We start from the raw sequence: 16175 nt of genomic DNA, 5'->3' as shown, positions 1-16175 counted from the left end.
TGCATCAGATGGTAGGGAGCGAAGGAAAGTTCTGGAGGTGTTTCTAATAAGAGTCAAAATGGAGGAATATGGTAACCGGCAGTGAGGGAAACTTCATGGGGTATGGGGAGGGCATTCAAAGTAGATAAACTTTCTTTAGAAATGCAGGCACATGCAGATGAGGAAAAGTGTGTGAAGGAGAGGATATGTAGAAAAGGGTCGGGAGGAGGTATAAGGAAGAAGAGGAGTGAGAGAGGGAGAGAGAGAGAGAGAGAGAGAGAGAGAGAGAGAGAGAGAGAGAGAGAGAGAGAGAGAGAGAGAGAGAGAGAGAGAGAGAGAGAGAGAGAGAGAGAGAGAGAGAGAGAGAGAGAGAGAGGAGAGAGAGAGAGAGAGAGAGAGAGAGAGAGAGAGAGAGAGAGAGAGAGAGGGAGAGAGAGAGAGAGAGAGAGGGAGAGAGAGAGAGAGAGAGAGGGAGAGAGAGAGAGAGGGAGGGAGAGAGAGAGAGAGAGGGAGAGAGAGAGAGAGAGAGAGAGAGAGAGAGAGGAGAGAGAGAGAGAGGAGAGGGAGAGAGAGAGAGAGGGAGGGAGAGAGAGAGAGAGAGGGAGAGAGAGAGAGAGAGAGAGAGAGAGAGAGAGAGAGAGAGAGAGAGAGGGAGAGAGGGAGATGTGTCAGCCACGTGCCCATACCCCATAAGCAATGACCCATGGTAGCAGGCAGACAGGGATCAAAGAATCTTTCCTTTCTCTCTCTCTCTCTCCCTCCCTCCCTCTGTTACTCTATCTCTCTCTTCCTCCATCTTTCTCTCTCTCCCTGCATCCCTCTCTCTCCTTGAGTTCGTGTTGCCAGGCGTCTTCCGGATGACCGCACAACGACATGCGGCTTTGTGAAAGCCCAAAAGGAGCCTGTCATTTTCCACTTGCTCATAACATCCTCCCTAAGGGGATAACACACACACACACACACACACTTTCTCGAACACGTGTTCTTTCATTCTCATGCATATGGTCATTTATTTCATTACTTTATTTATTACAGTGTGTGTGTGTGTGTGTGTGTGTGTGTGTGTGTGTGTGTGTGTGTGTGTCTGCATGTTAACTCCTAGGGTGTTTTGTATATATCAGTGTGTGTGTCTGTGTATATATATATATGTGTGTGCTCAGATTGTGAAAACATTGATGTGTTTTAACAGAGGGACTGGGAGTCACTGGGACTGGTACATCTTCCTTAGCATTAATTTAACACTACATGCCTTAGAACCAGAACACATGCAACATTACCCCCAATCTTGGCTTTTCTCTTTGTTAACATGCCTGAGAAAAATTTGTACACAATATAAGAAAAGTATAAACACAAACCTTTCACAGGCTTCCAACTCATCAGTCACTCCACAGATAACAGCAGATAACCATCAAGCTTAGACTCTGAGAGCAAGCAAGCTCACACCTGGGCTAGCACATGTGGGCAAGCTCACACCTGGGCTAGCACATGTGGGCAAGCTCACACCTGGGCTAGCACATGTGGGCAAGCTCACACCTGGGCTAGCACCTCACCCCACCCCACCCTACCCCACTCCCCCCTCACCCCACTCCACGTGGTGAGGACATAATGAGGAAGTAAAAGTCAGTTGACTGGGAGGTGGTTAACAGCACCATTCACTCAGTACTCAGGTGTAGCTGAAATGTTGGACAAATTAGACAGTGAGTGGAACCGCGCAAAATGCCGTGTTTGGGATTATTTGCAAGCAGGTTGGAATGGATTGATAGGTTGAAAGTGCTGACAGCAAATGACAGAAGAGCAAAGAAGTGACTAAAGCAATGTATATCTGAAGTCCTATGGCAGGACTGCAGGAGAACTTAGGGATCATCTGCATTTTCATTCCTAAACTCCATTTCACAAGTTAAGATTTTCAAATAATGTTATAGGATATATCAGAAATGTCAGACTCCAGTCCTAGAGGGCCAAACACATTTATAGCTGCCAAAATATGTTAAGTCATTGCTGACAGCCAAAGAGAGACAGCCCACTACTTGGTGTGCTTTGGGATGAGGGAGGGCCTGATTTTGTGAGCCAGACCTATTCCGAGTGTGCAAGGTTGATTAATAATGTCTGATGGGAATGCTTTCTAGTTAGGCATAAAAAATGCAAAACAGAGGGAAACTGGCAACGCAATCATGACAAGACTGCAAGAATGGAGTTTAGCATATCTTCAACCAGGCTGATGGCTGGCCAATCTGTCCACAGCACTGTCAGCCTAGATGAGGGGTTTAAATGAACTGGGAACTCTGAAATGGCAAAATGTTGACATGCACGTGTTAAATACATGCCTGCATAATAATGTGTATTGCTGTACTGTGTACCCTTTACGGGATGTAGAGATCGAAGCAGTGTTTTATAAAGAACAGAACACGCAATGAAATCGGATCGGTCACTACGGCGTGTTTCCAGCAGATTAGGCTTGGGAGGTCTTGCTAACACGGATTTTTAGCCCGAGAAGTAATGGAACAGAGTTTGTGGAATGTTCTGAGAAGGATCATATCAATGTGGGTAGCGCTGAGCTATACTGTACGCAGAAGTAATCTTGGGGTAAGTAAGCAATGCATGAATTATACAGGAATTAATAAATCTCTACACGGAGGCTCCCAACATGGCAGGTCAAAACAAGTTCCGTGTGATGAAGGACTTCTTATGCGAAAAGTGGAAACGTGCCCCAATCCAGTGATACATATGCCCATGCTGAAGACTCTGTGGCAGTCAAATTGCTGCCTCTAGGATATGCATGCTCACACAGTCACTCCGCTATATATGTCAGCTCTTTGGAAGTCTACCGCTGGAGTCTATCCTGTTTTCTGCCTCATAGCCAGGCTCAAGTGAGTTAAACCCTGCACTGGTGGTGGGTTAGAAGCACCAGTGCAACACAGAATGAGTACTACGACATGGCCATTTATAAAAGCCATGACAATTTGCATTCAACATCTGACATCTGTACAAAAAGAGACAATAATAGATAACTGGACCATATTTCATTTCTCTCAAAGGATGAAGCGGCCTCCAGTGAGCTCAAGGGTAAGAGGAGATACACCAGAGGACCATGTACACAGAAAGAAAGCTTGGTAAAAGGGCAAGTAAGGGCAATATCACCTACAGACACACACAAACACACACACACACACACACACACACACACACAACCATTCTGTCCTCTGCAGACGTGCACAAAAGCTCACATCATGCATTCCCTTTATGAAGTACACACACAGTCAGAGTCTAACACAGTAATTCGCAAACACACACACACACACACACACACATTTCCCCTCTCAGTGCTGGCTAATGAGTATGTGAGCCTGGTAATGGGGAGATTGAAAAGTTGAAGCACTGTTGTGCTGGGGACAGCAACACTCTGTGGATCTCTGACTGAAGCTACCCAGGGAATCTGTTAGGAGCAGTCATACGCCTGGTCCAGACCTTACAACAAGCCAAGAAATAAATACAATTACACTCCAGAATGATGCCCTACTAAATGATACATACTTTGCTCAGTGTGGAACAGCACAAAGGCTTTCAGATTGTGTTTCTTTTTCCTGTCGTGGGAGAAAAGATGTCTTGACTATCTTTTTTTTCTGTTCCTGTTTCCCATATGTTTCTCCCAGCAGCAGAAGCCAGCCCGGCTCAATTAGAGCTGAGCTGAGCTGATTTCTCTGCAGGACTCCAGACTGGGACCGTATCCAGGTGGAGCCGGGTCCGTCTCCTCTCTAAACCAAGCCTATTGAAAGCCATCCTCCGGCAAACACGGCGGGGTGGGTTATGGCCAGCTCATTTGCAGAGCCGGTTCGATTTCAGCTATAACGGGAAACCTTAAATTGTGTCATCATTCATTTTTTGCTACTTACGGTAGATTTTCTGTTAAAACAACTGTAAACTGAAAGCATTTATGTGTTGTCAGCAAGGGCATCACTACACTCTGTGGTTTTGCTCTGCCTTCTGGGGCATGCATGCTGACTGGTGCACAAAGACTGCTAACGCAAATGCTCAAAAATGGCTTGTAAAAAGGTAAGCCATCTTAGACTGTGCAAGTCTCAGGAAACCCAGGGTAATCAGATCAATCTTAAAACAAGTGTGTGTGTGTGTGTGTGTGTGTGTGTGTGTGTGTATGTGTGTGTGTGTGTGTGTGTGTGTGTGTGTGTGTGTATGTGTGCTCACGCACATGTGATCCTGCCGCGATTAAGTGCACAGACGTGAAAAAGCACTGCCTGCAGGATTGTTAAAAAAATCAATCCAGCTGAGAGGCTGCTCATCCAAGCCATCAGGGCATCCAGCACAGGCTCAGAGGCCGATGGTAAAGAGAAACAACATGGATGCGAACTCCCATTCCCAGCTCATTAATGTTCATACACTGACTACCAAGTCCACATCCTGAAACAGACACACACACGCACACACACACACACAGGTGTACACACACTCCCTGCCAGGCATGTCTAAGAGCTGCTTACACAAAGTCAATCTTTGCTATCATGTGGCACAAGAGAGCATGTGAAGTCCGAGGACTATAGGTAAAGGGGGAAATCGACAGGGAAAGCACCAAATGAATAAACCAAAATGTGTGACTTAGGGGTGAGGGCCATGTGTGTTGCCTGGCACGCTGCCGGGGCACTGGAAAGGAAATCATGTCCTGGGCTCATGTTGGTGGTGACACATCACCATCTCCTCCATCAACATCCCTCAGCTCCAGCTGGCTGCCCCGTGGCCGAAACAACCCCTGAGCCACACTTCTCTAGCTTCCTCGCTTCTTCATCTCTGTCTGCTCATTTCATCCAGTCTCTGCTCTGGCTGGCTCCCAGACTCTCGAGCCTCTCCTTACCCCCCCTCTCTCAGTCTCTCTGACTCTTTCTTCATATCCTATATGTGGTTTTCTTTCTCTCTTTGTTATCTCTGCCTGTCTCTTCTACTCTTCACACAAGCACTCTATTTTTCACTCTTCCCTTTTTAGAAAAATCCACCAGCACCCAAACATGCAAACATATAAGCTCCAACTCCTAGCCCCATGTGAGACGTATGAGGACCAACTCCTAGCCCCATGTGAGACGTATGAGGTCAGACTCCTAGCCCCATGTGAGACGTATGAGGTCAGACTCCTAGCCCCATGTGAGACGTATGAGGTCAGACTCCTAGCCCCATGTGAGACGTATGAGGTCCGGCTCCTAGCCCCATATGATGTATGAGCTCAGACTCCTAGCCTGGTTCTTATTCATCTGTTTGCTTTTCAGGCATGTTTGCCCTCCTGGCAACTGAACAATCTAGATTATGTCTTTTTATTAATGTCTGATGATGTTTGCTGCACAGATTCGGATCAGCTCAGGGGTGAAACTGCATAATCTTTATGCTGAGAGATTTTAATCATGCTCCCATGCTTCTGTAAAAGGACAGGATATTTAATTTGGTTTTCTCAGTAATTGTCCAATTGACCTTGCCTGCAGTACTGGGTATAAAGTAAGATTCTTTCTCTTCTATCAAAATTGAGTCTCCCTGCTTTTTATGTTTGAATATATAAATCTTCCACATTTATTTCCTGGGTTCCATTTATTTTTTGCACAATATTGCACCATTTCATCAAGGACATAAGTGATTTGAGGGTGATGTTCTGTGTGTGTGCGTTAGTGGGGAATGTGTGTATAAACCCACTGCTCTCACCATAGTATGCCTATGTTGTATTAGAAAATGGGTCAGGGTTGAAAATAACTAGACTGTGATAGACAGGCAGGTTGAAGGAACCTTTTTTCTCCATGTGTAATGTGTGAGCGTGTGCTGATATGTGAGTGCTGATATGTGAGTACTGATATGTGAGTGCTGATGTGAGTGTGAGTGTGAGTGTGTGTGTGTGTGTGTGTGTGTGTGTGTGTGTGTGTGTGTGTGTGTGTGTGTGTGTGTGTGTGTGTGTGTTTGTCTTTGCCTACTCACAGTGAAAACCTTGTTGTGGTTGTCCAGTGTGGTCCGTCTCTGGCATGCATACTGAGACACAGTAGGCAAAGGATTGGCTGGCAGAGTTTTCTTCAACTGCAGAGATGGCTTCTGCTATGAGTATGTAAGTGAACATATGTGAGAGGGAGGAGAGACAGAGAGAGAGAGAGAAGAAGCTGTAAGATCACGTTGTTAAGCTTTAGGTTTAAATTAATTAAGCAAACAAACAACTCCAAACAATACACCAGCAGGAATTAAATCTCAACCAGTGGCTTTCACAGACATCAATGTGTATATATATATATATATATATATATATATATATATATATATATATATACATACATACACAAATCAAGCAACTATGTGCGAACTATGTGCTCTCACTCTAGGATTTCATAAGCATCTGTACAACACATTAATGGCTTCTCCTCATCACTGAGATAAGAAAGCAACATGATCAGTTACTTCCCACAGCCCTCTGTATAACAAATCTGGCAAGCTCTAATTCAATTTCCTTCCTGTAAATTGCCTTTTCATTTTGGCACAGAAATCACTTTTCCCCTTTGTAAGGACTCAAAGGGATTATGTATATGACATTAGTGTTCTCAGGAATTAATGCGCAATAGATCTCTGTGTTTGGGGAAATGCCATCATGACATTGTTGAGTTCAGGAAATGTAAGTTTCACTGCTTCTACGCTGTTAACTGTTAGTTAACAGTTTTTTGTCTTGTATAACTAGATCAGCCATTATAGGGAAAGCCACTACTCATTTCATTTTCTTACAAAAAGCATAATCCTACACCAAATATATTCCCTAATCTCAAATCTCACTCTATGAATCATGCTACACTTTCTCATTGTGTTATAAAAATCCAAGGCACCTTTAAAACCATGCTTCACCTCTCCCCTATGAAACAGCTGCACCCTGTTACTCTATCAGACACATTGCAAGAGCCAGTGGTTACATCCCTCAACAAACTGAAACAGAGACAATACGAAGTAGGATATGTAGGATTATTGTAAATTATATGAAATGTTGTCATTCTGTGTGTATTCTATGATACTGGTTCGCTTGTTACTTGGTCGCTTCTTGGTCTATGCTTCAAGGCAAACAACTCTAAAAACTAAACTGAATAATTCCTGTGGCTAGAAATTCCACTTACCACTAGGAATCTTTTTGGTTTCAATGCTGTATCATAAATCTTAGCTAATCTTCTTCTTGGTGCATATAAACATGTGCTGAATATGGTATGTTGAGCCAGAGAGCTGGCATGTATAATTGCAATTCATAGTTTAAACTATCACCTCATAGCACAATGCACACTAAACCATATTGCAACCAAGTGAGTACAGCTCTCTCCCATCTCTCTCTCTCTCTCTCTCTCTCTTTCTCTCTCTCTCTCTTTCTCTCTCTCTCTTTCTGTGTGTGTGTGTGTGTGTGTGTGTGTGTGTGTGTGTGTGTGTGTGTGTGTGTGTGTGTGTGTGTGTCAGTACCAGATGCAGGTGAGGAGACCATGTGCCGAGGATAATGATATACACACAGACAGGTGAGCCCTGTCCATTCAGGTTAATGAGATCACAGCCCATAGACTGGCCTGGTGTGGGGTCATATCCCTCCAGATCATAACCTTGACTTCTCCTGTCTGCCTCAGACCAAGATTGATAGGAGCAACAATAGACACTCAGATGCCTTCAAGCACACCTTCACTTCTGCAGTTGTCCCAGGCGCACATCCAGGCCTATCGCCCAGTCTGTCCATACCAGAGAGATTGTCTTCATAAAAATATCTCAAGTCAATGGGATGTAATAGCCTGTACTCCCCTATGAGAAGAGTGGGGGTAGCATAAATGAACAACTGTAACAGTGTGACATTTTTCAGAGAGCATAGCTGGCTAACCTCCTGAGGCAAAGTCTGGCGTGTTCACGAAGCCAGTCTTATTCAACACCTTATTTTTATCACCCATTAAAATGATCTATTGGAGTCGCAAATTACATAAATACATTTGTGTACTGTGCCGTTTCTCGTAAAGGAAAGATACGTTACAGAGTAAAATGGCAATTGTGGAGGGTATAGGTCGATTAACGCCAGCGTCGATTCATTAGTTCGCTTACTTGATTATATCCGTCAATATTCAAATGCCGTTCAAACTTTAGCCAGACGCACTTAAGGGTTTAGACGGGCACTGTATGAAAGTAAATGAGACATTGCCTAGTCTGCAGCGCTAAAGATAGCTGGGAGACAAGCGTACGTTCACAGTCATAACTCTTGTGAGACACAGAGGAGACTCAGCCTCACGGGCACGCCCGGCGGAGACGCAAGATGGAGAACTTCTGTCTCACTTTTCCCCACTGAGAGCAGATACCGAGATTGATGGATCTCCTGAAACGGGAGGCATATTTCTTTATTTTCGGCCCACATGCTCGGGAAGCCCGTTACAGTGCGGTCCATGGGAAGGGAATTAGTCTTTAGCGTGGTGTAGTGATGCGTGGCGAGACCCGCGCTACACTGATGGGGCTATTTGCGCCCGCAGTACAGAGCATCACTCTATTTGCTGTCAAGCAACACGAATAAAGGAATATGAAACTGGATCTCGAAGCCAACACAAGAAATGCTTCTTCCCGTTATTTCCCCAAAGTACAGATAAACCTGTTTTCGTATGCCGTAACTGACAGCATAATTAAGGCTTGTGGATTACACGGGTTTCTTTAAACTATGTAGTTTTGAGTGATCAGCAGTGAGGAAGGCTGAGAATACCGGCAATTATTCTAAGAACTGGATCTGAAAAATCAGCCTATATCTAATGAATAAAACGCAGTAGAAGACAATTCTAGGCAATGAGTATGCATGTCAAAGCAAGATCTGAATGCAAATTAAGCAAAATTACTTAATATCTCATATCGAGGAGAGTAACTGAAAATGTTCGTCTATTCAATTATTTATGTTTGTACTTCTATCCTTTAAAGGGGATGGACGATTATGAATTTAAGGATTGCTGTTTTGAATATGTATAAGTTGCCCTCTCATTCTGTTTTTAATACATAGTTTATAATTTAGTTTGTATTTTGTACAATACAAACTCGGTGCCAATTGTGTACAACCCATTGAGCTTTCAGCACCCCCTAGTGTTCATCGTGCACATGGACCATCTCAGCAACCTGGATTTCTGGATCACGCAAACCTCTTTATAACCGTCCACAGATTGTTTATAAGGTTGTGCGGCGTCTTATCACACTTAGCCAGGCTCTGTGGCCTTTCACCGACTTGACAGATCTCTATACTTTTTCCTCCAAAGCTCTCCAAAGTGAACTGTCATTTTTGATACACTCTCTCTCCCTCTCACACACACACTCGCATGCACAAAACACACATAGACACAAAGAGAGAGAGAGAGAGACAGAGGGAGAGAGAGAGAGAGAGAGAGAGAGAGAGAGAGAAAGAGAGAGAGAGAGAGAGAGAGAGAGATACTCACTTGTATGCAATGTTTTGCCTCCACCAGAACAGGCCTGCCAGCTTCCATACTCTCTGTGAACCAGGAGATATCCAGCACATTCGTACTGTCCGGGTCAGTGAGACTCTGTCCGTGTAACCATGACCATAGCTCATGCGCTGGGTTTGCCTCTGCTATGATGTGAGTCACTTTGTCACTGCAAAGATTGGAAAAGGGCATTTTATAATTAAAAAAAAAAAACATTTACCAGCTAGGTGATGTCTCACAGGATTCTAAACGGCTGCCTGTGTTTCTGCTAGGCCATAACGTCTGCCCGCTTTCAGTTATTGACAAAAGGTATCCCTCTACTCCACTCCTCCTTCCTTTAGCTTCCTCTGTGTTCCAGCATTCTGCCATCGCTGAACGAGACCATGGCTCCGCCAGCCGCTACCGCACACTGAGCTGGAATCGAGACAGAGCACCGGAGAATTGTCACGATCAGCTGTGTTTGGACAGCCATCTTTATGTGTGATTACACATGAGTCTGCGGATTGCTGGCAGTCCAATCTTAGATGCACGCACATACACGCACCTATACAAACACACACACACACACTATTATCTACCCCAGCCAACTAGTGTGACAGCCGCAATTACATTTGTTGTTTTGCTTAATTACAGTACTAGCCACCCATGCATGATCACCACCAGTGAATGGCTCCACTAGTAAACTCCCATAGAGACAGAACAGCAGAGCTGCCCAAATCCCTGCATACCCCAAGTGGAAGAGAGAGGGGGAGAGTGAGAAAGTGTGTGCGCGCACACATATGTGTGTGTGTGTGTGTGTGTGTGTGTGTGTTTAGGAGATGGTACCCAATAAATCACAATTCTCCACAGATAAGTTTCTCTCACTCTCTATTGAACTGTATAAAGAAGGGAACTACATAGAACAAAGTCTTTTCTCATTTAATACAAATTCATATCCTGAATTCTGCATGTAGTTCTGCATTCACCTCAGAATGGAACGGAATTGCATCTCTTTTAGAAAAGATGTCATATTTGTAATGTATCCCCTAACCACTTCCTCTTATCTGCTCCCAGGTAGGCATCAACAGCTATGATATCATAACAAACGAGTTACACAGTAGACCGACCTTTACAAACACGTGTTCTTACTAGGTTGAGCACAGAAGTTTCATCAACAGGTTAAAAGCTCCAAAGACTCAGATGTGTAAATTCCAGCAGAGTCTCCAGCTGCAGCAGCACACCAGAGGGTATGAAAGAGTCTGTGCGCCTGTAGTACCTTTAACTTATCATCACTGTTCTACCTTGACCTTTACTATGGCTCAGCCCTCCCTTTGCCTGCTTAGTGCTCCAATACGTCCACAAATTTAGACATCACTCTTCTGTGATCCAACCAGAAGCAATCGGGTCATTTCCTATGGTCTAAAGGGGCTGTAATGACAAGGGATCTGGATTTCCTCCACAACGCATCTGTGAAAAACAAGCTGAAAATGAAAAATTACTGAGAAATTATTGAGATAGTTCTCATGGTCTTATAGGGAGTATAGACAAGAAGAGAGGTTCACTTCACTGTGCTTACCGAAGTGCCTTCAGATGGATGTAAATGAAGAAATAATAAAGAAATTCAGATTTTTAGGGAGAAGAGGGAGGTTAGGAAATAAAGAAAAATACAGTGGAAAAAAGAGACCAGTATCATTTATGCTTCGTGACTTCTGCATAAATTCTGCATCAGCTGATCTATGGTTGAGAAGAAAATGTCAGTGAGATGACAGACTTGGTGCTGGAGTGATCTTCTGATTCAGCCCACACTTACCTTTAGATCAGCTTAATACCAGTTCACTCCAGTTGCTCACACGATTCACCTTCACATTTAGGCCAATGTGTTATTTGTCAGCACTATATGGGGTGGGCGGTGATGGGGGCGGAGAGAGACCAAGAGGGTCACCGAGAATTGAACTTCCAATATTAGGGGACGCCTGGTTGTGACATACTTAAACACAGCCAGCCTAACAGCAGCTACTTCGCAGCAAAACAATTTCACAAAGTGACATTTGACATGACAGCTGTAAAGTGGTGCTGAACATTACAGCTTCATGGGGATGTGCTTTGGTGCAACACAAGTATGTCTGGGGCTTCTTCCAAGCAACGAGGCCAAAAATATCCATTAGTGTACAAATACTTAAAGAACTATAGTATTGTCTGTGTCTGTGTTCCATACTTGTTAAATAGGCTTAGTCATTAGACAACACCCCATCTCAAGGATTATACTCTCAATAATCTACTGGAGAAAGAATTAAGGCAGAATCTTTACAGATGTTGAGAGTATATAATCAGTAAAGATTAAATTGGATTTTCTTTGGTCTTTCTTCAAGGTTCATATATACATGTGTGTATGTAGAATTTTTTTTTAATTTTTTTTTTTTTAGTATTTATTTAGTTATTTTTAACAGCCAATGTTTTATCAAGCTACCAGTGATATTGTAATCCTCACTGGTTTGTAAAATGTCAGTTTGTGAATCATCAGCTTGTTTCCTGCGGTTGGCTTCAGACAACAGCTTATCGGGTGCTGTGGAACCCAGGAGGATGCAAGAGTTCAAGCTGCATTTCTGGGAATGGTGCCATCCCACAGCTGTGCATGGCACACTGGCCCAGAGTGAGCCACTGGTTGCAGTCATGCCAGCCTCCCCAGAACAACTCCCTCTGGTGTCCACGGCCAGCTGCGTGAGCTTGGCTCCCATCTCCAACTGGCAACAAGCAGGTCATGCATGCCAACCATGGCTAGACATGCCAGTACCATCCTACGGCATGTGAAAACCCAGATAAAAGAGCTTGGAAATGGAGGAAAGATAATACTTGTACCCTTTTTTTGTGGCTGACTAATGAGTGATCACTTTGACCTTGACAGACGAAGTTCTCTTTTAACAAGCTGCTTGAATTGCAATCAAAACTTTAAAAGACTGAAATGAGATGTTATGCCATGTTACAATTGATGTGCAAATGTTCTTAGTTTGCAGTGTTCACAGGGGTCATTTTCTGAAGCAGCAACTGGTTGATTGTAGCAGTTAGTTATACCCATACTCACAGAGACTGACAGATTTTCATATTCTATGTCATTATGTTGTCATAATTTCTATGTTACTAAAAAGCAGGCACAATACCGTCACACTGTTATTATGATTTGCATAACAATTGCTGCATTCCTGACTGACAGTCTGCATGTATTTCTTAGAACCATGTGCCTTGGAGATATGTCAATTGAAACCAAATTTGTAATGAATCAACATTTCTTAGGTAGGATATTGTGATATTTGGCTAAAACTGCAACTGTAAGCCTTTACAGGGAAGTCACAATATAAATGTTGGTAAATGTAGTTGTTTTTCCTGCAACGTACCTTAGGGTGTCTTCCACGCAGAAACCCTTAGACCTGGCCAAACTAGTCAGGAACATCCTTCTGCTCTTCCCCATTCTCCTCTCCACCAAATACATGATCACATCCCTAAACTTTGTTTCCTGTTTAGGATGAGCACAGGTCACTTCAGGCTGCCGTCGTTTCCTCAAAAGAGTCCAGGGGGTTGCCTGCAACATCTTCGCACAACTTTAAATGTTATTGGTAGCGTGAGGCAACACTATAGGACTGTCGGGTGATGATAATGTGATGATTGTGGTTATGCTTTGTCAACAATACACTCAAAGAAGACTCCTCTCCTATAATGGTGTTGGCACTGGTGTCTTATTTTTCTTTGAACATTGGCAGTTGGAGTGGCGGAGTGTGTGTTTGTAACTTGGCACAGAGGAAGAGAGACCAACAACAGGTGTTTTAGATTTGGTACTCATATTAAAATTCAACTGCCATGATGATGAGTGGGGACCGGATGATATTCATGAGAAAATATAAGAGAATGTTAAGGAGGGAAACATAATCATCATGTAAAGATAGTCACATTTCTAAATTACAATGGATTCTTTAACAATTCTCTGTACTGCCCATCTTCAAAAGGTGGTGAGTATGTTTTGTTATTATTCCTCCACATACTCAGTATACATTGGAATAAGATGTCTTTTCTTCTGGTCCATGGCACAACACAACAACAGTACAGCATCACAGTACACAGCACTGCAAAGTGCGAATGCGCAGCACAACAGTATCTGTTATCGAATGAAAAATATAAAAGATAAACCTGACTAGTGAAAGTGAAACTGCAATTCCTCTTCTTCACAGCTGTCTATAATAAAGGCTAGTCACAGAGGGCTCGTCTGAGTTCTTGTTCCATACATGTTCCTTCAGGCAGTTGAGGGTAACTCATCACCATTATGGACCACTGCAGCTGTCCAGTTGAGGGTAACTCATCACCATTATGGACCACCGCAGCTGTCCAGTGATGTCCAGCAGGTTCCACCCACATGCCGGCCATATGCAGCCCAGCACACCATCCTCTTCCCGCTAGTTGCCCATCTGCTCCAGCCACTTAATGAGTGTGTCAGTGAAGACAGAGGCTTCATTAGATGCTCAGTAGCCACAAAGCGGCATATGTAGGGATTGTGGGCCAGGGTCTTCCCACACTCCCTACGGTTTTGCAGTTTTCACACTTGCATGTTTCAGCTTTGGGCACTTCTCCTCCTCCATTCTCTTCCCTGTCTTCTCTGTCTTATTCTTTCTTTTCCCAAGGCATGAACTTGCCATCATTTTAACAAGCATTTCAGTAAACCTGTCAGTGATTTTCTGTTGAACAAATTACAGGAAAAGGTTTACAGGGTATTTAAGCAAGCTTACTGACTTACTTAGAGCCGTCAGCAGCGGCCTGGACCTGGCATACTCCTGCACTGCATATTCTAGTCTTTTCTTTGTTCCTGCTCAGATAATCACCAAAGCCTTCACAAATTCAGAATGCATTTGTTGGAGCAGGAAAACCATTAAAATGTGCAGCACAAGGTTACTCAAGGATCAGGATTATAAAATATCGATTAACAGCTCTACACACGCTTGTGCTTAAAAAAAAATCTCCAAGCATAGATCAGGTGAAGGCTTTAATTGGTCTGAAGAAATATTTTAAGAACATTGGATCTGTGTAGATCACTTTTACTTAGTCTCAGCAAAAAGAGCTGACAATGATGAGCACCAGAATGCTTCAATTCTGTGTGTGTATGTGTGTGTTTGTCTGAAACAGTGATGCTAAGACTCTCACTAGCATGATGCTGAGAGGTTAACTGGTGCCACACTGTTGGTTTTGTGCAATTGTTTGCCCACTTCCTCCCAGTTCTTCATCTGTGTGCTGGTTTGGCTTCCATCCAAAGAAACCCAGCATGCCTGACAAATGGCCAGCCCCTCTACACCTGCAGTTCAAAAGAAAACCTCCATCACGTAAACACATCACCTTAGGTTAACCTCTATTTCTGAAGGCAGAACAAGTTCCTTTGTTTTGTTAAAACATTTGATATGCCACTACCTAATTCATTATGCCGTTAAGTAATGTATTACCAATGATTGCTGAAATTTATATACAATGTTCTTATCATTCCAAATGCTTGTGTTCCTTTTGAAACTGTGTTTTGTTTTGTCATTTGTGTTTCTGTAGGTTTTTGTTTGTTTGCATTGACTCTGTTAGACTGTACCTTTTAGCTGCCTGGTCTGTCTGTGAGGTAATATGCAAACATGTCTTCTCCTACCAGTTATGCTGAGGACACTCAACTCTTCCTCTGCTTCCCACCCTCAAACATTTACATCTCATCTCGGATCTCAGCACATCTAGCTGACATCTCATCATGGATGGCAGCCCATCACCTAAAGTGAAACCTGAGGAAGGCAGAGCTGTTCCATATTCCTGGAGATACCTGCCCACACCACAGATTTATGTCCTTAAAAAAAAGGATGTCCTGATCATGCCCTCTGTAAATGCACAAAATTTGGGTGTGGTCTTGGACAACCAGCTATCCCATGCAAGTTTCTCCTGTACAAATGTACTACAACATCAGGAGGATTTGGACATTTCTTTCCAGGGAAGCCACTCAGTTTGTTTTCATTTCCATTGTCATCTCAAGGCGAGACTATTGCAACTCGCTCCTCTCTCTGTATATGAGGCCCTCACAGCTAATTAAGAATGCAGTTACACTACATTAATATGATTCTTCCCAAGTTATTCCACATCACTCAAACATAGTGTTCAGAATCAGATGTAAGACTCTAATCCTTGCTTACAAAGGCAAAAGGTGACTATCCTCCATCTATATGAAAGCACTGGACAAATCCCACACCATATACCCTTTGCACTTCAAGTACAGCTTAACTTGATCCACTACCCCTCAAAAGAGAAAGATGACAAGGCTCAAGACTCCTCTGTATACTGACACCCATGTGCTACACAGGAACAGCCTGTCCATGAAGCTGAGTCTCGAAAACCAACCTCTTCAAAGGGAACATGTACCATCTCTAAATGTGAACTTACTATTGAAGGTAAAGAACTATGTTATGGGTATTGTCCTACACTAACTCCGTCTCTGACAGGGCTCCAGCTTAATGGTATACTTAGCACTCTGTCCCAGTTTTACTAGCATAAGGACAAGCACTATGCAGTAAACAAAGCACTGCAAGTCACTCTAGACATAAGTGCAGATGCAAATGTGAATATGGAAATGAAAATATGAACATGTAAATGCAAATGTGAATTTGAGGAATGTCAGCAACTACTGTTCTTTTAAAATAAACTAACACTCAATATACTGCTATATCCAGCACCATCAAACAGCGTGTCCGGTGGTCCACCATCCCCAGTGCTTAATTTGGGCTG

General features: G+C 43.4%; 1 protein-coding gene across 1 annotated transcript in view; it reads right to left on the bottom strand.

The window, feature by feature from the left end:
• Nucleotides 1–13387, bottom strand: part of dntt (deoxynucleotidyltransferase, terminal) — a 69790-nt gene extending 56403 nt beyond the window's left edge. Inside the window, exons 1-3 of the mRNA XM_027014106.3 lie at nucleotides 12785–13387; nucleotides 9411–9585; nucleotides 5938–6051 (exon numbers count right to left, since the gene is read on the bottom strand). Coding sequence (XP_026869907.2) covers nucleotides 5938–6051; nucleotides 9411–9585; nucleotides 12785–12978 — 483 coding nt within the window. The 5' untranslated portion in view covers nucleotides 12979–13387. The remainder of the gene's footprint in view (nucleotides 1–5937; nucleotides 6052–9410; nucleotides 9586–12784) is intronic.
• Between the last annotated feature and the right edge of the window lie 2788 nt (nucleotides 13388–16175).

This window comes from Electrophorus electricus, chromosome 12, assembly GCF_041902795.1.
Source record: "Electrophorus electricus isolate QZ-2024a chromosome 12, ASM4190279v1, whole genome shotgun sequence".
Lineage (NCBI taxonomy): Eukaryota > Metazoa > Chordata > Actinopteri > Gymnotiformes > Gymnotidae > Electrophorus > Electrophorus electricus.
This window is presented reverse-complemented; position numbering and strand designations above follow the sequence as displayed.